The following is a 23,577-nucleotide window of genomic DNA, read 5'->3' as shown; positions in this document are numbered from 1 at the left end:
TTGTATTCGTGTTCAGGCTTCCTGATTTTGTTCTTTAATCTACAGCCCCCCCCCCCCCCCTCCAATTGATGTCCCTCTCCCCCCGGTGCCCTCATTTTAAATCTTGATGTTTTAGTTTAGTGATAGGCTCTCTTCTGTTATTTAAACCTAGGGGACATGGAACGGGGCTCATGCACGGCCCCCAACCCCCCCCCCCCCAAATTGATGTGGTGCCACTTGCCCACCCTGTATATTTTCAAATACTTGAACAAGTGATCATTATGTATATATTAGTACTAACGAATTAGTAAGATTTTCACATTTTTTTATAATTATTTTCTTCATTACCACCAAAAACGTTCACAAAAGGACAAGTTGGAAATTTTAGGCTAGCGTCCCCACCAAACAGGACAAAAAACAATGAGATATTAGTGTGTATTACCGGGGAGGGGGGGGGGGGGGATCAATTTTCAACATCAGTCTGAGCACGAGAACGTTTCCGAGAATTATGTGTTAACATTTTTTCAGATTAAAAGATGATAGTCTGGGTTGGGTTGCAGGGCCGCGTAGCGTTGTTAGTAAAATGTATATCGTATCAGAAACATGCCACGAAAAATACCTCACCTCTTTAATTACATGATAATGACTAATTATTATAAGATGTTGTATTGCTTTAAATTAAAGAATTCCCCGGGTTAAAGGCACTGGACACTATTGGTAATTACTCTAAATATTAAGTGTTAGCATAAAAACTTACTTGGTAACGAGCAATGGAGAGCTGTTGATAGTATAACACTTTGTAAGAAACGGCTTCCTACCAAGTATAATTTTATTTAAAGAGGTAATTTTTCACTCAAATATTATAAAATACTTTACGCTGAAGCTTTTTATTATGCTCCTGAAGGCACACAAAGTAATGCGACAAAATGTTTTTTTTTTCCTTATAATATTCTCTTGCAAATTCGATGACCAATTGGTCCCAAAATTTCACATGTTTGTTATTTTATACATGGGTTCCATGTCAGACCAACGCACCTTTTTACCTCATGTCTTCCGAGTTTGATAAAATTGATGTGCTTGTAGGTCCTAATGAGCAATGAATGCACACCAATTTTTAGCCCGATCGGACTTACCATGTGGTCAGGGCAGAAACCACTAAAATCTGACGTTTGTAGGGTAAAATACCACCTTTTTGGTAAAACTATGTCATAACCATGTCAATTCTCATCACACATATGCAAATTTGGTATCAAAATGATGAGAATTGCATGCTAAAATCAATTCTTTTGTCAAAAATACATTTTCTGAAATGTAAGTCACTGTAATCTTAATTATGCTATCGTAACCTTTGACCTAGTTTTTTAAATAATGTATCATTCCAAAAATCAACGAAATAAAAATCACGTAATAGAGCTGTCTCCCTCTATCAGAATCCACTAAGAAACAGTTGGGCTCTTCAAAATTTACAATTTTATGACTATTTTTGTACAGTTGTTAGGTTACAAATTAGTCAATTTATATACTTACATAATAAATCCACCAACAAAACTCACTCTTCTGGTTTTAAAGTTACTTAAAGTCTTCATGGCTTGCGATTTTTGTCTTGTTGATGGCTGATGTGGTTTAACCAGAATCAGAATTTAAATTATCAGCAGTGACGCACACAGGATTTATTATTTTTTGGGGTGGGCCATTATTTTCCCCAAATATTTCTTTCGAAGATTGTAAAACAAAAAAATCAAAACAAATCAAACAAACAAATTGAATACATTGGAGGGCTGGGATCAATCCCCTAGACTCATCGCCCCCCCCCCTTCGGGTGCATCACTGTGATTATTAGTGATCCCAGTTAGAGATTACATCAAATTTGAGATGGAGAAGCTGTCTGCCTATCTTCAGTAGATCATCACAATATGCAGTCTTGCTTTAATCCCCTGTGATGAATCTTGAGCAACAAATTCATGCATAATAACTTTCTGAGAAATCCTCAAGAACAATTTGTTTACCATGCTGCAACTCTGACTTCAGGGCCCATTTTGGTAGAGCTGTTCAGCAGCAGATTTTGTGTTAATTGTGCGATTTCCATTTCATAGCGCCGCTAATCGTATAGCACACGAAAAATTTTGATACCAAATTTGCATATATGTGATAAACATTGACATGGTTATGACATATTTCTACAAAAAATGTGGTATTTTACCCTAAAGATGTCAGAATTTTGTGGTTTCTGCCCTGACCACATGGTAAGTCGGATCGGGCTAAAAATTGGTGTGCATTCATTGCTCATTAGGACCTACAAGCACAGCAATTTTCGGAATACATGAGGTAAAAAAGTGTGTTGGTCTGACATGGAATGACACACATATGTTGTGATACACAGAGTGATAATATTGGTCTTTGACAATTAACCAAAGGTCTTCATTGTCTGTAAACGCTCACGACAATCCGAAGATGATACCTGTCTGTTTTCTTGTTTGTTTACCATGAACACCCGCCTCGTTAGTAAATACAACTAGCTCGAAGGTTGATTTCTACAAGATATTGGTGATTGATACTTACTCTTTTGCCTCTCGAAATATATTTATTCCAGCTTTCTGCCCTCTCTGTTTTTTATTGGGGACTTTCTTGTCAACAGGTTTTTATTTTTTTATTTTTCGGGAGGGATTTTCGTTCACACCGTTGGTGTTTTTAACGTGTGATTTTAGTGATGCCCTGTATACTTAAATTGCTTTAGAGGCACTGGAGAATATTGTTAATTACTCAATATAAGTGTTTTAGCATGAAAACTTACTTGGTTCTGAAATGTTCCTGTTCCTGTTTCAACTGAAACTCAATCGTTTGCGGTTGGTCTTCAAGTTCAGCCGTACCTGGCTCAATTTTTATAGAGCTGCTTAAGCATAAAAAGTAGCTTAGCACATCAACATTATGCTTACCTGAATACGGTTATCAGGCAAACTACCTATTACCCCGTGTACATTTTGTGGCTGGTATCCTTCTCATTGCTGCTTTACAGAAACTTTCAAGCAATTTTTGCTGTTTGAGCAGGCCAGTATAAGTATCAAGTTAATCGATAATTATAAAGAGCGCAAACAAAATGTTTAACAACCAATTCAACATCAATAATATTTATATGTTTGACTTTAATTAAGGAAATTTAATTAATGCAAACACTTTAAGTAAATTGAGTTCATTTCAAAATGGCTGCCATTTTATCCTCAAATTTGCTGGTAAGGCGTTATGCTAATGAGTCATAACAACACACTTATCTCAATGTGTAAGTTATTCGTGACATTGCGTCTGCCAAACCGGATCTATTTGGCTCAGTCAGCTCAGAAAGTTAAACATTCACAGAATGTATTGTTATCAGCAGTTATAGTTTCTTCTAAAACTGTACTCCAGTTGGGAGTGGGGCATTACCATAGCTGAAAGGTCACTTGACATTGGTATCACCCTGGCCGCGTAACCAAAGAGAAGCGTTTATGCCGTTATTTATTACTGCTACACAAACTGCATCTTATGGATGCACTTTGAACCGCGTTGGTAGAGACATACAGAATCGCGGTCGAGTTCTACTGCGTAGCTGCGACACTATAAGGAAATGAGAACCGGTTGCATCCCTTCTGCATCTCATCAATCCAACGAAACAAACTCTCTCACCTGAGGGATTAGCACATGACTTCAATTGATCTAGGTGGATATAGAGGAAGCTGGAGTCACAAGGATTATTGACTTCTGTCGATACCTTTCTGGCAGTGCTTTTGGCGGGCCAGGGACGGGTGTTGGAAAGAAGTTGTCTTCTTTTATAAAGCGACTGGTGTTTGTAGTGACTGTCATGATGACGTATGCTCAACGGAGATTCGTGTGTTCGCTTGTTTGCTGCATCTTAATAACGATCGTCAGTGCACAGGAAGGCAAAACAAATAATGTTTAATTCACAAAAAGTCTGGATTCGAAAAGTCTGGATGTCTATTTTAAATTTAAGGCACTGGACACTATTGGTAATTACTAAAAACAGTTGTAAGCACAACTTTTGGTAACGAGCAATGAAGAGTTGTTGAGAGTATAAAACATTGTGAGAAACGGCTCCCTCTGAAGTAGCGTGGTTTTTGAGAAAGAGGTCATTTCTCACCCAAATAATAAATTACTTATTCTAAAAGCACACAAGTGCAACAAGGGTGTTTTTTCTTCTTCCCATTCTTTTGGAACTTCGATGACCAATTGAGCCCAATTTTCCAAAGGTTTGTTATTTTATTCGTTATGTTGGGATCAGGTTGGGATACACCGAGTGAGAATACTGGTCTTTGACAATTACCGAACGTGTACAGTGCCTTAAAGTCATTACCCACTATTTCAATTTTTACTAGAAAACTTGAAATTAATTTTGCAATTCCATGCTAAGATGCTGCATAATTATGTAATGTTGTATGTCCGTGTAATGGAGATTATAACGGCCATGATTGTTGTATATCCTTTAATCATGTGCTGTATGCTCCTTTCGTTTGTCTGTCATTCGTTTGTCTGTCATTCGTCTGTCTGTCCATAGGCTTGGGAACAAAAGCTAGATAACTAGACCTAGATATTGCCATTGTTAAGTTCAAGTTTATATCTTCTAAACATTGTTTTTGTGCTACAGTCAATTCGATTAAAAAAGTATTCATGCTGTATAAATTTGTGGCAGGTCGAAGTAAACATAAACGCATCAATATTAATCATTACACAACTAAGGTTTTCTGTATCACACTTCGTTCCCTAAACAAAAATACCCTAAAAAGTTTGTGCTTATAAAAGAATATCTACGGAGCCCTGGAACTGCCATCCAACTTCTTTAGATTCTGAGACAACTTACTGCAGGGTGATGACATCATAAACGTAAGATGACGACACCTAGAGATAAATTATCTCGGGATGACGCTGACTTGAAAGTATAATGTTGTCCCCAATTTTGTTTGATCTCGAGATGACGACATTCTTAAAGGGAAGGTACACGTTTGGCACTTACTCATATAAAATATTAACTTAAAAACTGACTTGGTAACAAGCATTGGAGAGCTGTATAAACATTGTGAGAAACGGCTCCCTCTGAAGTAGCATAGATTTTGAGAAAGAGGCAATTTCTCACTAAAATAATAAAAGACTTATAGCCAGAATTCTTTTATTCATACCTGTAAGCACACAAATTCGTCCAACAAGGGTGTGTTTTCTCTCATCATTTTCTCCTAACTTCGATGACCAATTTAGCTCAAATTTTCACAGGCTTGTTATTTTATGCTTATGTTGGGATACACCAAGTGAAAAGACTGGTCTTTGACAATTACCAAACGTTTACTTTCCCTGTAAATGGGATGTTGTCTTCTCAAGACAATGTATCTTTGGTTCTCGACATTTTCAGGGGGTTATCACCCCAAGACGAATTGTGTCGTTCAGGATGTCAACATCGAGTCGGAAAGACGGCATTTTACTCTCGTGATGTCGACACCCTAAGATAAGATATATTGGAAGGATGGACGACATCTTTATTAGAAATGTTGTCACCGAGATAAATAATCTCAGGGTGTCGACATCTTACGTTTATGATGTCATCATACAGCAGTAGCATAAATTATCTCAGAATCTCTACATGTGCGATGGGATTTCCAGAGCTCCGTAGTAAAGGCACTGGACACCTTTGGTAAATATTGTCAAAGACCAGAATTCTCAGTTGGTGCACCCAACATATGCATAATAAAATGGATGTGAAATTTTAAACTCAATTGGTCAATGAAGTTGCAAGAAAGTAATGAAAGAAAAAACACTCTTGTTGCACAATAGGCTATGCCTTAAAAGGGCTTCCAGTCCTGAAGCAATTTAATATTTGGGTTAGAAACTACATCTTTCTCAAAGCTACGTTACTCCATCAGAAGGAGGCGTTTCTCACAATGTGTTATACTATCAACAGCTCCCCATTGCTCGACCAAGTAAGCCTTATATTCTAACAAATATGTTGAGTAATCACCAATAGTGTCCGGTGCCTTTAAGTATAACAATGCATACAATAATTTAAACAATGCTAACCATTATGATTCCATGTACAAAAAAAAAAATTCTGAAGACGATCGGTGTATCTGATCGAAACGTCAAAGTCATTCACCACTGGTTATTTCCAGAACCCACAACTCAATGAAAGTACACGTGATTCGCATTGGTTTGCGGCAACCTGGTATGGCTGGGTAGATTATGTTGTTTCGAGAAATTTTCTTATATATCCTTCTACTTTTAATAGTAGAATATAGGCTACAGCCGGGTAGATATTTTCGGAATTCGGGAGACTTCTAAAGAAATTAGGCAAGTTCATTCAAAGAAAGTAGTCAACACATTAAGTAGAACTATACAGGAATAAGAACTAAGAGAGGCTTGCGGTAAAGCCTCGATGTGAATATCTCATTTGAGTAATGTTGGTTCTGAAAAGAACTGGTGGTTGATGACTCAATGTTACGATCGGTATGCTATGATCGTCTTTAAGAGCATGCTGGACTCTGTTGCTGGATGCTGCTTAACTATTAGGCTTAGTGGTGCGTGAAGGAGGGAGCTGGATTTGCCTGGGTCGGTAAAGCAGTAACCAATAGTGTCAACTGCCTTTGACATCACTCTTAACCATTTTATTTATCCTTGCAGATGACATCGACTGTCCCTATGACATTGAGCAGAATGCGATTCATGGAGAGGGAGGGGCTGTTGTTGTCTGGCCAAATATTACAGAAGGTGCAAATGTTACCGTCGAGTGTTTCAATCAGGATGAAGAAATGGTGGAATCTGGAGATGAATTTCCAATAGGAGAAACTATCGTACAGTGCATGAATGACACTTGTGTGTTTAGCATCAATATAACAGGTTAGTGCTGCTGTTACTGTTATTAGCTGTTCCGACCTACCGTCGGAACAGGTATTGTTTTCGTCGAGATTTTTATTATTAGCTGTTCCGACCTACCGTCGGAACAGGTTAGGTCGGAACAGGTATTGTTTCTGTCGAGATTTTTATTTTTAGCTGTTCGAACCTACCGTCGGAACAGATATTGTTTTCGTCGAGATTTTTATTATTTTTATTATTATTATTATTATTATTATTATTATTATTATTATTATTATTATTATTATTATTATTATTATTATTATTATTATTATTATTATTATTATTATTATTATTATTATTATTATTATTATTCTTTGTTTCTCGCCAAAACCCCATTGAATTTTTACACCTTTTTTCTTTAAGCCTAAGCTCCTACACCATAATACGAAAGAGTGAGTTTATTGTACCAAATTGAAGCTTAGAACATAAGCTTTACTCTAAATGTAAAAAAAAATAAAAATCTTAATCAATTAGCCAGTAATCTTCATTTGATTATAACTGGATGCAGTCGCTTCGATGTTATTGTTCAATAATCTCTTTGGTAAATGCCATACAGTATGTACCTATCATGAGTTGTGACTTCTTGAGATGAGTCTACGCATTTGAATATAACTGGATGCAGTCACTTCCATGTTATTGTTAAACATTCTCTATGGTAAATGCCATACAGTATGTAACTTTTTTTTGTAATATTTCAGTTAGATTCTTATCTTTATATCGATAGTGTGGCCTTTTCTTTTTCTCAATTGTCAGCCCAACATAACCTGTGTGCATGCATGACACGATGATGTTTGAAAAACACAGTTAGCGGAAAATGGTGATCATAAGCGCAGAGTTTGGTGGTTAAGAGTTCTGTGAAATCAAATCGTCCTTGATCAAACATCAAACCACCGACCCCAACTTTTTTTAAAATCGTAATTAATTAACCACGTGACCCATATTTGCATATTTAATTGGGAAATCTTTGTAGCACCATATCTCAAGAAGTACACGGACGTTTAACCTCCTTGGGGATTGGAGATTAGATTAATTTTGAAAAACCGTGACCTCAAGTTGACCTCTACTTCCGGGTCAACCGAAAGTGGGACCATATCTCAAGTACTGTACAACCGATTTTCAAACTTTTTTTCAGTTGTAGACCCCTAAGGCGTTAAAAATAAACTTTGAAAAACCGTGACCTCAAGTTGACCTCTACTTCCGGGTCAACCGGAAGTGGGACCATATCTCAAGAAGTACACGGCGATTTTTAGACTGTTGGTAGTTATAGACTCCTTGGGGATTGGAGATAAATTGCAAAAAAACCGTGACCTCAACTTCACCTCTACTTCTGGGTCAACCCAAAGTGGGACAATATCGATTTTCAAACTTTTTTTCAGTTAGAGACTCCTTTGGCATTGGAGATTAGCCTAAGGTTACTGTTACCCCATGTCGACCTCTACTTCCGGGTCAACCGGAAGTGGCACCATAACTCAAGACACTATTCAACATGTTCAAACTTGTTTTCAGTTATAGACTCCTTGGTCATTTTAGCACATAATCCAAGCAAAAGAACACGGAACAGCTTTGTGTTTGTTCACAAACACCTAATGTCTAGTTGTTGTTGTTGTTGCTGTTGTTGTTTTATATATGTTTTCCCGGCCAGTTTCAGCAAAAATTCATTCAATTTATTAACCAGGCATTCAAATTTACACATTGGCCCCTAATCCACTCGAACTAGGTTATAGCTATTATTGCATTCAATTTCGTTTTCGTGCTCACACTATTATTATTTTTCATTAAGATTAGTTTCAGTCATTCTTTTTTTTTATTTATTGGCAGTTAAGACTGCACTTTACAATCCAGGCCAAAATGCTTGGGCAACCCTCTGTCCACTTCCCCTGACAATAAACATTCTCTCCCCTGTCCTCCGCCCCCCCCCCCCCGCGCTCAATGTTGACTGGAACGCAGAAGAAGACCGTGCAACAATGAGAACCAACATTGAAAGGGGCCAGGGGGCCCAACGAGATATGGCCGGGGGCCGGGATTGTAGCTTGACCATCCTGAAGTTGAATTTCTACCTGAGTGTTTACACTTGATGAATCTAAATGTTCGTCCAGCTCTTGCAGCTGGCTTTGACGAAACTGAAAATGGAATGATCTTATTTGACCGGTGAATGCTAAACTGATGATCAGAATTTGAATTAACACCTTTTGACTTATGAATGCTGGTTCAACGGATTATAAACAAAACTTAAAAACCCGGTCTGATCAAATGAACCGATTTCTTTCTTTATTCGTGAAAACTTCATTTTAAAAATTAAAAGTTTCCAGTCATATTCATGGAACCACATAAGTCGAGTCCGTGAATAGCTTCATCGGCCAATTTGATATACTTTAAAGTTCAATGAACTTTAACAAAACAAGTACTTCTTGTTGATTTTATTCTATTTATTTATACAGAATGCAAGCCGTGTGTAAATGGTAGCAGCCAGAACGACACCTGTGCCTGCGAGTGCGATGATGGTTACCAAGGCTTACTTTGTGATGGTAAGATTTATTTAGGGAAACACAGGTGTAACATGTTGCAAAAACTTCAGCGAATAAAGCCCGGCTCATACTTCCTGCGAATGCGATACAATTTTTGACATCACAGCACTGTTTTTGCAGCGAATGTTTCGTAGAAGTTGAACACATTTCAACTGATGCAAATTCGAATTTGTGACGTCAACATTCGTATCGCATTCGCAGGAAGTATGAACCGGGCGTAGTAGGACTGTCCGTTTTGGTTTCAAATAAAAGAAAGTTCAGCTTTCAATCACGTTCGCCGATTTGAGCTTTCTGTACAACCCATGGTAGTAATTTTGAAAGATAGAGAATGATTTGTATTTAATTTTATTTTATTGTTTTTTGCATTAATTCAATTCTAAAAGACCATTGTAAAATGTAATGAAGACAAATTATCAAATTTCAAAACCCAAATGAAACGGATATGGTTCCCGATTATTGGATCCTACTTTAAAGCCATGGACACTTTCTGAACAGAACAACCATTAAAAGTTCACAGATTTAGATAACAACTTACAGGGTTGACAGAAGGAAGTGGTAAAAGACTTCACTTGAAATATTATTCCATGAAATGCTTTTTTTTTTTGAGAAAATATTAAAACAATTATATTCTCGATATCGAGAATAACAGATTAATTGTAAACACATGCCATAACACGGCGAAACGTGCGAAAACAAGGGTGGGTTTTCCCATTATTTTCTCCCGACTCCGATGACCGATTGAGCCTAAATTTTCACAGGTTTGTTATTTTATACACAAGTTGTGATACATGAAGTGTGGGCCTTTGGACAATACTGTTAACCGATGTTGTGCGATTGCTTTAAACCCTCCTGCAAAAGTGTACACCCAAGAGCTGCATGGGCAGTTAATGGGACACCTCAACCTGTCTGTTCGTCTTTACTCTATGATTAAAGATCGATGTGAACGGATTATTGATATAGCCAATATTGCTATTTTTGTTCAAGAAATGTAAAATAAGGACTGATATTTTAGTAGTATTCAATAAAACCTTTTCCTTCATGCAAAAAACACAAATTCGCGCGGCGTACTCCGACCCAGAAAAACTCAGTTTCGGCAAAAGCCGGTGACCCACGAACCATTCATACGCTGTGTGTGACGTCACACCACGTACCGAAGCTCTGTACACAGTGTATCGGGTCGATCGTGTGCGTGCATTTTTTATATACATTGAATGCGGAATAACATCGGACACTATAAGCTGCATTTTTTCGACCAAAACAAACCCAGCGAAAATGTCCGATAGCAGCGAGTTTGGGAAAACCACAGTATAGATGAGGAAAAGGCATTTCAGGGAAGTACTTCAGAGGAGAGTGAGGGCTCTAGCGATGAGGGGAGCTCACCAGAAGTGTTAGGAAGAAAGAGTACGTGGCGTTGCCGTTGATGAGCCATACCGGTTTGAGCCATTTGCGGTGCCTGCAGTTAACCAGCCCGGGGACGGTGATCGTCAGGCCGAAGACGATGAGCCAAACCCTGATGATCGACGGCTAAAGACGGACTGGTAAGGGCCACAAAATGATTCATGAATTATACTGAATGATGCCTCGTTTGATCAGTTTATTTCTGCTGCCAAATAGTTGAAGGCTATCCTTGACTAAATTAAAACATGAACGAACATGACGAACAAGGTTTATTTTTTACCTCCATCCACGTTACATTGTATAATACATGTGTGAACAACACATGCACTTAGTCAGTAGAAATGTGATGGGATGGGTAATTTTGTTTTGCGTTTTATAACTAATTGGCAAAATTCATACATTATCAATTTAAACTGATATTATAGTTAAGCTATGTTGTTGTTTTTCTCCACCAAGTAGTAACTGCATGGTGGTTGACACATGTGCATCCACACAAATATCTCACGGCATTCATTACATACATGTATGTAACTGTTACTTTGGATTATGATTGCCTTCTGGCATGGGTATAGTCTTGGCCCAAGACTACGGTGCTTGATATTGGATAGTGTACTGCGCGCAGTTGTAATAGGCCAAAGCGCGCCCGCCACGGTATGATTTAGTTTAATGGACGGCTTGTAATCTAGACTCTACTGGCAAGCTACCATAGTCTTGGATATCTTGCAGCGCTGTGTTAACTTTTTCATTTTTTTCTGCTTCAGCTTTCCGACGGACCAATCAGCGTGTGATCGTTGTAATAAATTAGCATAAGTGTTCTGTGACCCAGGGTCATTCAGAGTACAGTTCTTCACATATGTCTTTCTTGATTGACAGTTAATATGATGTTCCATCTTTTCCTTTTTTCTTGAGACATCCTCTGCAAAAAAGCAAAATATATCTTCCACAACTATATACGCTTGAATCTTGATTCTGTCACAGGTTTGTCTCTCTTGAATCAAGAACTCCATTCCTCAATTGCATGCAGAGCAGTCGACTGCCCATTCATCTGACAAGACGAGGCTTAGAAAGTAAACTACTTCAGTACCCCAAGGTGGTCATGCAGCAGTTCTCTTAAAGCAGACTCCTTTCCTGGAAATGTGCCCTATCAGAAGAATGACATAAATACAAATCATAGAATAAGTTCAGTGATTATATTGGGTCTCATTGTGCTAAACTTTTTCTGCATCAAGCTTTAATGTAAAATGTGTACATTTGTTTTGATTATAATAATAATATTAATCCGTTGACCATCGAGGGTTCCGTTACGATCATCAATCAACCCAACTATAGCAATTGCACAGAAGAAACATGTCAGTTAAAAAAAAGAATGTCAGCCAATGAGCCATTTTCAAATCAAGGGATAAATATGCATCTGTGTGCATTGAAGTGTTGGTGACTCAAGTCAGACAAATCCAACCTCTCAAAAAGCTGGGCTCATACTACTCCTGACGGAGAACTGACGGAGTTTATCACAACACAGACCGTCAGCAGAGAGGGCACTAGCTGGTAAATTTTGACATAGTCGTTAATTCATTGCCATCTAGGTAGCAGATCAATATAGCTTCGGCTTACTTTTTCATCTTCATTCTTTTTTCATAATCGTGAACAATTTTCATATTTTTCTTACGATTCTTCCTCCACGACAAACACGGAGCTGCCAATGCCGTGTAATCATAACATGAATGACCCTGGGTCACAGAATACATTATGCTAATTTATTACTACGATCGCACGCTGATTGGTCCGTCGGAAAGCTGAAGCAGAAAACAATGCAGAAAGTTAACACAGCGCTGCAAGATATCCAAGACTATGGTAGCTTGCCAGTATAGTCTAGATTACAAGCCGTCCAATAAACTAAATCATACCGTGGCGGGCGCGCTTTGGCCTATTACAACCGCGCGCAGTACATTATCCAATATCAAGCACCATAGTCTTGGGCCAAGACTATGTTATGTACCAAGTTAGCTGTGGTTCTCTTTGTAAATTGTAAATTAAGTTGTACATTAAAAGAATATAATAAAATCATTGTGTACAGACCATGTCAATTTGTTTTTAAACAAAGTTTATTGTACTACCCTGGTTTACCCCCGCCCCCCCCCCCCCCAAAAAAAAAGGAAACATCAATGTGTACAGGCTATGGCCCTATTTAATGGATCTGCTTACTGTAAACAAAAAATCGGCACTTGCGGAAGCAGGGAGTTCTGTGCCTAAATTTGGTGGTGAACAGAGCCATGAAACTGGACACAGGTTATTCTGTCTTCAAACAAAGTTGAATCCACTACCTTTGAACCCCCCCCCCCCCCCCCTCCAAGAAGAAGAAGAAGAAAAAAAAAAAAAAAAACTAAGGCTGGTGCAGGTTGATGTCAATGACACGGGGTTACACATCAGCTGCGCATCCTTTTCCGGCTGGTGAAGGTTGATGTCACGACACGGGGTTACACATCCAGTTGCGGATGGAGTTGTTTTCATGTCTTGTCACCCTGCTGACATAAAGAACCAGTGCATTGTGCATGCATTCTTTGCGTATCTTTTTATGAAAAATAAAAAACAAAACCAAATACATGTAATCATTGTGTCGGATTTCTTGAAAATTTACACGGCAGAAACACAATCTCGGAAGGTTTGACGCAACACCATGTAATGACAATCTCTCTGTGAGTTGGCGTAGTTTTGAAAAGAACCTTACAGGAGTTAACGCAAAACCAGAACAAAAGGAGTCCACATACAACAAAACCAAGGGGCAGGTTTTCTTTATGTCTGATAGAAAACCTGACCTCCAACCCCCCCCCCCCCCCCACACCTACACCTTGAAGCATTAGATCGGTAAGTTTCATGATGCAGATCGTTGCAGATCGTTTTTCAAAAAAACCCAAAAGATTTTGATATTAGTGGTGCTGGGGCCAAGGATACGGAGTGGATTGGACACACGCACGCCTATATAGTATTGATGAAAACGCATACACAACACACGGAGTAACATGGCGTAATCTTTGTTTACTCTCGTTGCTTCATGTGTAATACGTAACCATTTTTTGACCACGTTTATGACGTTCGCTGGTTACAAAACCGCTTGGATTTCAGTGTTGGTTTAATAGCCGGGAACCAGTACAGGGCGGGAAATTTCAAAACCGAAGAATCGCGGTCAAATTTTTTCGGTCAAATTGTAGCAAAATTATTCGGAGAAAAACATGACCACAACAATGAATTGATAGCTGATAAAACAAGTTCTGATAGTGATTTTAATGTAGGAGTACCGTTAACACCGATATTTAAACACGCCTTCGTTTTTGTTTACAGTGTGTACACCCAAGGAATGCGCAAACGGAAATTGGAACGATTCGACTTGTGTATGTGACTGCGAAGAAGATTTTGAAGGCGAACTTTGTGCTGGTGAGTTTGTACCTCGAATCTATTAAATGATGTCTCGAAAAACATAAGGGTGCTGTAGTTTTTGAGAAATTGCTTTAAACCCTCCTGAAAAGTGTACACCCAAGAGCTGCATGGGCAGTTAATGGGACACCTCAACCTGTTATGGTTCGTACATCTTTGCTCTATGATTAAACACACCCTCATTTTTGTTTACAGTGTATACACCCAAGGAATGCGGAAAGCGCCCGTTTATACCATGGGCTGAATGAGGAATCAGCTCATTCAGCCCATGGTATAGACGGGCGCTTTTGTTATTGACAAACTTAGGCTTGGTGGTCAGGGTACCATGCCAACAAAAAACAGCATGCTGCCCTATCAGTTGATGATGTCATCGTCAGCCAATCACCCGTGCAAGAAAACCATTCTGTCTAATAGTTGACTTTTTCGTAATGTGAAATTTGGATTAACGGTGGAAATCGCTGTATCCTGACTGGACTAGGAACGATCCGGTCTCGGTTTAAACATTTCCAGGTAGAATATGAAATAATCTATCCATACATACTAATTGGGGACTGCTGCCGACGTTCATAACGGGAAAATTTGCCGTGTTTTTGTGACTTGTTTTCTCCGTTTTCGAAGCCATTTTTCACGTACAAGATCCTCTTTTTAAAAATTGAGCTGACCGATTTGTTTAATACATAACGACAAATATGCTCTTTGTCTCAATTTACTGGTACATTATTTTGGTTGAGACTTTCCAGAAAAGGCCGAAAAAGACTGAATTTCAGAAGCACTTTGTACTAATTAGTATTCAAACCGAGGTCACGCATGAAAAATCACGCCTACTCGCGCAGATAAATCACAAAGGAGACTTATTAAATCGAGTGTTCTGCGGGTGGACTGTAATGAAAGGAAAAACACTCTTGTCACACGAAGTTGTGTGCGTTAAGATGAGTGATTTCGAGACCTCAAATTCTAAAGCTGAGGTCTCGAAATCAAATACGTGGAAAACAAAATCTTTCTCGAAAACAATAGAACTTCAGGGGAAGCCGTTTCTCACAATGTTTTATATCATCAACCTCTCCCCATTACTCGTCACCAAGTAAGGTATTATGCTAATAGATATTTTGAGTAAGAACCAATAATGTCTACTGCCTTTAAACACACCCAAGGAATGCTCAAACGGAAATTGGGACAATTCTGGCGAACTTTGCGCTGGTGAGCAACTACACATTTCAGTTTGTATAGTTTATTATGTATATGTGCGCCTTGTCTGTTGACGGTAAAGATGATGTTCGATATTGGACATACTGTTTGTACAGCAAATATCGATGATGCTTTTTAGATATTGGATATTCGACATTTTACCTTCATCGATATAGAATATTGGTCATTCCGATAGGTTTGTACGGTGAATGTCTACCTTGTACATCGATATTGGATATTGGACATTAGCATAGGTTTGTACAGTGAATGTCTACCTTGTACATCGATATTGGATATTGGTCATTCCCGTAGGTTTGTACAGTGAATGTCTACCTTGTACATCGATATTGGATATTGGACATTCTAGTAGGTTTGTACAGTGAATGTCTACCTTGTACATCGATATTGGATATTGGACATTCCAATAGGTTTGTACAGTGAATGTATATCTTGTACATCGATATTGGATATTGGTCATTCGCATACGTTTGTACAGTAAATGTCTACCTTGTACATCGATATTGGATATTGGACATTCCCGTAGGTTTGTACAGTGAATGTCTACCTTGTACATCGATATTGGATATTGGACATTCCAGTAGTTTTGTACAGTGAATGTCTACCTTGTACATCGATATTGGATATTGGACATTTTCATAGGTTTGTACAGTGAATGTTTATCTTGTACATCGATATTGGATATTGGAACGTTTCCTCAAAGCTGTTGGATCGTACATTAATACAACTAAGCTATTTTTCCACAGAATGTACTCCGAAGAATTGTGGTGAGAACGGAAAGTGGAACCACATAATTTGTGAATGTGACTGCTCTGAAGGTTTTGAAGGCGAACTTTGCTCCGGTGAGTCGCAGATTTATTTTTGGTTGTATATTTTTTGAAACTATAGTAAAAGTTTTGGTCAATTGTCATTATCTTGCCCTACTTTGTGTGAGTTCTTGGTGTTTAATGCTGTTGAATTTAATGAAGTGTTTTGTACTAAAATATTTTATCATATCGATTTTTTATATTCATGCTTTATATTTCCTCTAGTTTTATTTACATGTATGCTATATTTGTGGCGGGGTCTGGGCGGGAACATCACTTTGATGACAATGTTTTTTTCTCTCGGTTTTTTGTTCTTTTTTTTCTCACTTTTGTCTTACCCTGGACGGCCCCTTGCCAACAAACAATTAAGTCTGAAGATTAAAAACAAAACAGATAAATAAAATAACATATATGCCACGAGACATGAAACAAAATTGTAAATTTTATTTCTCTCCAAACTATCTCTAAACAACATATCTGTAGTTGCAATGTAGGCGAGTTGCAAGTATCCCGAACCCTAAATAACATGATTATTTTCCCCGCTGTTTATGGTTCGTACATTAAACACACCTTCGTGTGTTCTTCTTTACAGTGTGTACAGCCAAGGAATGCGCAAACGGAAATTGGAACTATTTGACTTGTGTATGTGACTGTGAAGAAGGTTTTGAAGGCGAACTTTGCGCTGGTGAGTAACTACACATTTCAGTTTGTATAGTTTACTATGTAAAGAGAAATACAAATTAAGAAATAAAATAAGGAATACAAATAGCAGATGCCATTATTGATATTGGATATTCGTCATTCGCATAGGTTTGTACAGTGAATTACTACCTTTTACACCAATATTGGATATTGGTCATTCGCATAGGTTTGTACAGTGAATGTCTACCTTGTACATCGATATTGGATATTGGTCATTCCAGTAGGTTTGTACAGTGAATGTCTACCTTGTACATCGATATTGGATATTGGACATTCTAGTAGGTTTGTACAGTGAATGTCTACCTTGTACATCGATATTGGATATTGGACATTCCAATAGGTTTGTACAGTGAATGTATATCTTGTACATCGATATTGGATATTGGTCATTCGCATACGTTTGTACAGTAAATGTCTACCTTGTACATCGATATTGGATATTGGACATTCCCGTAGGTTTGTACAGTGAATGTCTACCTTGTACATCGATATTGGATATTGGACATTCTAGTAGGTTTGTACAGTGAATGTCTACCTTGTACATCGATATTGGATATTGGACATTCCAGTAGGTTTGTACAGTGAATGTCTACCTTGTACATCGATATTGGATATTGGACATTCTCATAGGTTTGTACAGTGAATGTTTATCTTGTACATCGATATTGGATATTGGAACGTTTCCTCAAAGCTGTTGGATCGTACATTAATACATCTAAGCTATTTTTCCACAGAATGTACTCCGAAGAATTGTGGTGAGAACGGAAAGTGGAACCACATAATTTGTGAATGTGACTGCTCTGAAGGTTTTGAAGGCGAACTTTGCTCCGGTGAGTCGCAGATTTATTTTTGGTTGTATATTTTTTGAACTATGGTAAAAGTTTTGGTCAGTTGTCATTATCTTGCCCTACTTTGTGTGAGTTCTTGGTGTTTAATGCTGTTTAATTTAATGAAGTGTTTTGTACTAAAATATTTTATAAAATCGATTTTTTATATTCATGCTTTATATATCCTCTAGTTTTATTTACATGTATGCTATATTTGTGGCGGGGTCTGGGCGGGAACATCACTTTGATGACAATGTTTTTTTCGTTCGGTTTTTTGTTCTTTTTTTTCTCACTTTTGTCTTACCCTGGACGGCCCCTTGCCAACAAACAATTAAGTCTGAAGATTAAAAACAAAACAGATAAATAAAATAACATATATGCCACGAGACATGAAACAAAATTGTAAATTTTATTTCTCTCCAAACTATCTCTAAACAACATATCTGTAATTGCAATGTAGGCGAGTTGCAAGTATCCCGAACCCTAAGTAACATGATTATTTTCCCCGCTGTTTATGGTTCGTACATTAAACACACCTTCGTGTGTTCTTCTTTACAGTGTGTACAGCCAAGGAATGCGCAAACGGAAATTGGAACTATTTGACTTGTGTATGTGACTGTGAAGAAGGTTTTGAAGGCGAACTTTGCGCTGGTGAGTAACTACACATTTCAGTTTGTATAGTTTACTATGTAAAGAGAAATACAAATTGAGAAGTAAAATAAGGAATACAAATGGCAGTAAACATTATTGATATTGGATATTGGTCATTCGCATAGGTTTGTACAGTGAATGTCTACCGTGTACATCGATATTGGATATTGGTCATTCCCGTAGGTTTGTACAGTGAATGTCTACCTTGTACACAAATATTGGATATTCGTATTTCCCGTAGGTTCGTACAGTGAATGTCTACCTTGTACACCAATATTGGATATCGGTCATTCGCATAGGTTCGTACAGTGAATGTCTACCTTGTACATCGATGTTGATATTGGACATTCGCATATAGGTTTGTACTGTGAGTGTCTACCTTGTACACCAATATTGGATATTGGACATTCCAGTAGGTTTGTACAGTGAATGTCTACCTTGTACATCGATAATGGATATTGGACATTTTCATAGGTTTGTACAGTGAATGTTTATCTTGTACATCGATATTGGATATTAGAACGTTACCTCAAAGCTGTTAGATCGTGCATTAATACATCTAAGCTATTTTTCCACAGAATGTACTCCGAAGAATTGTGGTGAGAACGGAAAGTGGAACCACATTATTTGTGAATGTGACTGCTCTGAAGGTTTTGAAGGCGAACTTTGCTCCGGTGAGTCGCAGATTTATTTTTGGTTGTATATTTTTTGAAACTGTAGTAAAAGTTTTGGTCAATTGTCATTATCTTGCCCTACTTTGTGTGAGTTCTTGGTGTTTAATGCTGTTTAATTTAATGAAGTGTTTTGTACTAAAATATTTTATTATCTCAATTTTTAATATTCATGCTTTATATTTCCTCTAGTTTTATTTACATGTATGCTATATTTGTGGCGGGGTCTGGGCGGGAACATCACTTTGATGACAATGATTTTTTTTCTCTCGGTTTTTTGTTCTTTTTTTTCTCACTTTTGTCTTACCCTGGACGGCCCCTTGCCAACAAACAATTAAGTCTGAAGATTAAAAACAAAACAGATAAATAAAATAACATTTATGCCACGAGACATGAAACAAAATTGTAAATTTTATTTCTCTCCAAACTATCTCTAAACAACATATCTGTAATTGCAATGTAGGCGAGTTGCAAGTATCCCGAACCCTAAGTAACATGATTATTTTCCCCGCTGTTTATGGTTCGTACATTAAACACACCTTCGTGTGTTCTTCTTTACAGTGTGTACAGCCAAGGAATGCGCAAACGGAAATTGGAACTATTTGACTTGTGTATGTGACTGTGAAGAAGGTTTTGAAGGCGAACTTTGCGCTGGTGAGTAACTACACATTTCAGTTTGTATAGTTTACTATGTAAAGAGAAATACGAATTGAGAAGTAGAATAAGGAATACAAATGGCAGTAAACATTATTGATATTGGATATTGGTCATTCGCATAGGTTTGTACAGTGAATGTCTACCGTGTCATCGATATTGGATATTGGTCATTCCCGTAGGTTTGTACAGTGGATGTCTACCTTGTACACAAATATTGGATATTCGTAATTCCCGTAGGTTCGTACAGTGAATGTCTACCTTGTACACCAATATTGGATAACGGTCATTCGCATAGGTTCGTACAGTGAATGTCTACCTTGTACATCGATGTTGATATTGGACATTCGCATATAGGTTTGTACTGTGAGTGTCTACCTTGTACACCAATATTGGATATTGGTCATTCCAGTAGGTTTGTACAGTGAATGTCTACCTTGTACATGGATATTGGATATTGGTCATTCCAGTAGGTTTGTACAGTGAATGTCTACCTTGTACATCGATATTGGATATTGGTCAATCCCATAGGTTTGTACAGTTAATGTCTACCTTGTACATCGATATTGGATATTGGAACGTTTCCTCTTAGCTGTTGGATCGTACAAAACAACATATCTGTAATTGCAATGTAGGCGAGTTGCAAGTATCCCGAACCCTAAATAACATGATTATTTTCCCCGCTTTTGATGGTTCGTACACTAAACACACTTGTGGTCTTCTTTACAGTGTGCACACCCATGGAATGCGCAAACGGAAATTGGAACTATTTGACTTGTGTATGTGACTGCGAAGAAGGTTTTGAAGGCGAACTTTGCGCTGGTGAGTAACTACACATTTCAGTTTGTATAGTTTACTATGTAAAGAGAAATACAAATTGAGAAATAAAATAAGGAATACAAATGGCAGATGGCATTATTGATATTGGATATTCGTCATTTCCATAGGTTTGTACAGTGAATTACTACCTTTTACACCAATATTGGATATTGGTCGTTCGCATAGGTTTGTACAGTGAGTGTCTACCTTGTACATCGATATTGGATATTGGAACGTTTCCTCGTAGCTGTTGGATCGTACGTTAATCCATCTGAGCTATTTTTTCCGACAGAATGTACTCCGAAGAATTGTGGTGAGAACGGAAAATTGAACAACACAACTTGTAAATGCGACTGCTTTGAAGGTTTTGAAGGCGAACTTTGCTCCGGTGAGTCGCAGATTTATTTTTGGTTGTATATTTTTTGAAACTGTAGTAAAAGTTTTGGTCAATTGTCATTATTTTGCCCTACTATGTGTCAGTTCTTGGTGTTTAATACTGTTTAATTTAATGAAGTGTTTTGTACTATAATATTTTATCATCTCTATTTTTCATATTCATGCTTTATATTTCCTCTAGTTTTATTTACATGTATGCTATATTTGTTGGGGGGTCTGGGTGGGAACATCGCTTTGATGACAATGTTTTTTTTTTCTTGATTTTTTTTTCACTTTTGTTTTACCCTGGACGGCCCCTGTCAACAAAAAATTAAGTCCGAAGATTAAAAACAAAAAAGATAAATAAAATAACATATATGCCACGAGACATGAAACTCAATTGTAAATTTCATTACTCCCCAAACTATCTCTAAACAACATATCTGTATTTGCAATGTAGGCGAGTTGCAAGTATCCCGAACCCTAAATAACATGATTATTTTCCCCGCTGTTTATGGTCCGTACATTAAACACACCTTCGTGTGTTCTTCTTTACAGTGTGTACAGCCAAGGAATGCGCAAACGGAAATTGGAACTATTTGACTTGTGTATGTGACTGTGAAGAAGGTTTTGAAGGCGAACTTTGCGCTGGTGAGTAACTACACATTTCAGTTTGTATAGTTTACTATGTAAAGAGAAATACAAATTAAGAAATAAAATAAGGAATACAAATAGCAGATGCCATTATTGATATTGGATATTCGTCATTCCCATAGGTTTGTACAGTGAATTACTACCTTTTACACCAATATTGGATATTGGTCATTCGCATAGGTTTGTACAGTGAATGTCTACCTTGTACATCGATAATGGATATTGGAACGTTTCCTCGTAGCTGTTGGATCGTACGTTAATCCATCTGAGCTATTTTTACCACAGAATGTACTCCGAAGAATTGTGGTGAGAACGGAAAATTGAACAACACAACTTGTAAATGCGACTGCTTTGAAGGTTTTGAAGGCGAACTTTGCTCCGGTGAGTCGCAGATTTTTTTTTTGGTTGTATATTTTTTGAAACTGTAGTAAAAGTTTTGGTCAATTGTCATTATCTTGCCCTACTTTGTGTCAGTTCTTGGTGTTTAATGCTGTTTAATTTAATGGAGTGTTTTGTACTATAATATTTTATCATCTCTATTTTTCATATTCATGCTTTATATTTCGTCTAGTTTTATTTACATGTAATGCTATACTTGTTGGGGGGTCTGGGTGGGAACATCACTTTGATGACAATGACTTTTTTTCTTGATTTTTTGTTCTTTTTTTTTCACTTTTGTCTTACCCTGGACGGCCCCTGTCAACAAAAAAATTAAGTCCGAAGATTAAAAACAAAAAAGATAAATATAATAACATATATGCCACGAGACATGAAACTCAATTGTAAATTTCATTACTCCCCAAACTATCTCTAAACAACATATATGTAATTGCAATGTAGGCGAGTTGCAAGTATCCCGAACCCTAAGTAACATGATTATTTTCCCCGCTGTTTATGGTTCGTACATTAAACACACCTTCGTGTGTTCTTCTTTACAGTGTGTACAGCCAAGGAATGCGCAAACGGAAATTGGAACTATTTGACTTGTGTATGTGACTGTGAAGAAGGTTTTGAAGGCGAACTTTGCGCTGGTGAGTAACTACACATTTCAGTTTGTATAGTTTACTAGGTTAAGAGAAATACAAATTTAGAAATAAAATAAGGAATACAAATAGCAGATGGCATTATTGATATTGGATATTGGTCATTCCCATAGGTTTGTACAGTGAATTACTACCTTTTACACCAATATTGGATTTTGGTCATTCGCATAGGTTTGTACAGTGAATGTCTACCTTGTACATCGATATTGGATATTGGAACGTTTCCTCATAGCTGTTGGATCGTACATTAATCCATCTGAGCTATTTTTCCCACAGAATGTACTCCGAAGAATTGTGGTGAGAACGGAAAATTGAACAACACAACTTGTAAATGTGACTGCTTTGAAGGTTTTGAAGGCGAACTTTGCTCCGGTGAGTCGCAGATTTATCTTTGGTTGTATCTATACTATTAAAAGCGTAACCTGCGCCATCTTGGATTGAAAATTAGAAGGTCCAGTGGTATGGCATCCTTGTGGAATCCAACACGGTTGTGTGTGTGGAATTCAATACGTTTGTGTGGTTTCAGACGTCGGGTTGCAAGTCTGCAAAACCCAGATCCAAACTCGCACTTACAAGTCATTTGATTGGAGGAAGTTTCGGGCGGCGACCGTGCGTCAACCACTGGTCGATGTTGTTACCAGACTTCCTAGAAATCTTTCTGACAGGCGACTCTTTGAACAGTGTTTCGCAGATGGTGCTCCGGATTGGTTCACTCATTGCCCCTCGCCCGCCCACCCGCCATTCGATCCACCCTTTTTGGTCAGTTACTTTCGTGTTGTACAAAGCAGGGTTCTCCGGATTGGTTCATTCATTGCCACGCAGGGTCGAAAGGGTCGAAGAGGCTGGGTGCCAGGACAAAACCGAAACCAATCTCACGAATTTGCATTGAATGGGTGAAGTACCGTAGATTGATGTTTCGCAGGCGACCATGTGTCAACCACTGGTCGACGTTGTTA

General features: G+C 37.8%; 1 protein-coding gene across 2 annotated transcripts in view; it reads left to right on the top strand.

The window, feature by feature from the left end:
• Positions 1-3,551: 3,551 nt before the first annotated feature.
• Positions 3,552-23,577, top strand: part of LOC139939351 (uncharacterized) — a 102,320-nt gene continuing 82,294 nt past the window's right edge. For both annotated transcript variants that reach the window (XM_071935152.1, XM_071935156.1), the window contains exons 1-16: positions 3,552-3,890; positions 6,631-6,846; positions 9,303-9,389; positions 14,124-14,216; positions 16,166-16,261; positions 16,818-16,910; positions 17,662-17,757; positions 18,313-18,405; positions 18,984-19,079; positions 19,638-19,730; positions 20,460-20,552; positions 20,842-20,937; positions 21,483-21,575; positions 21,864-21,959; positions 22,517-22,609; positions 22,898-22,993. In XM_071935152.1, the coding sequence (XP_071791253.1) occupies positions 3,812-3,890; positions 6,631-6,846; positions 9,303-9,389; positions 14,124-14,216; positions 16,166-16,261; positions 16,818-16,910; positions 17,662-17,757; positions 18,313-18,405; positions 18,984-19,079; positions 19,638-19,730; positions 20,460-20,552; positions 20,842-20,937; positions 21,483-21,575; positions 21,864-21,959; positions 22,517-22,609; positions 22,898-22,993 (1,609 nt within the window). In that variant the 5' untranslated portion in view covers positions 3,552-3,811. The remainder of the gene's footprint in view (positions 3,891-6,630; positions 6,847-9,302; positions 9,390-14,123; positions 14,217-16,165; positions 16,262-16,817; positions 16,911-17,661; positions 17,758-18,312; positions 18,406-18,983; positions 19,080-19,637; positions 19,731-20,459; positions 20,553-20,841; positions 20,938-21,482; positions 21,576-21,863; positions 21,960-22,516; positions 22,610-22,897; positions 22,994-23,577) is intronic.

Source organism: Asterias amurensis, chromosome 7, assembly GCF_032118995.1.
Source record: "Asterias amurensis chromosome 7, ASM3211899v1".
In the NCBI taxonomy this organism is placed as follows: domain Eukaryota; kingdom Metazoa; phylum Echinodermata; class Asteroidea; order Forcipulatida; family Asteriidae; genus Asterias; species Asterias amurensis.
Note: the sequence above shows the minus strand (reverse complement) of the source record. Positions and strands in the feature narration are given on the sequence as shown.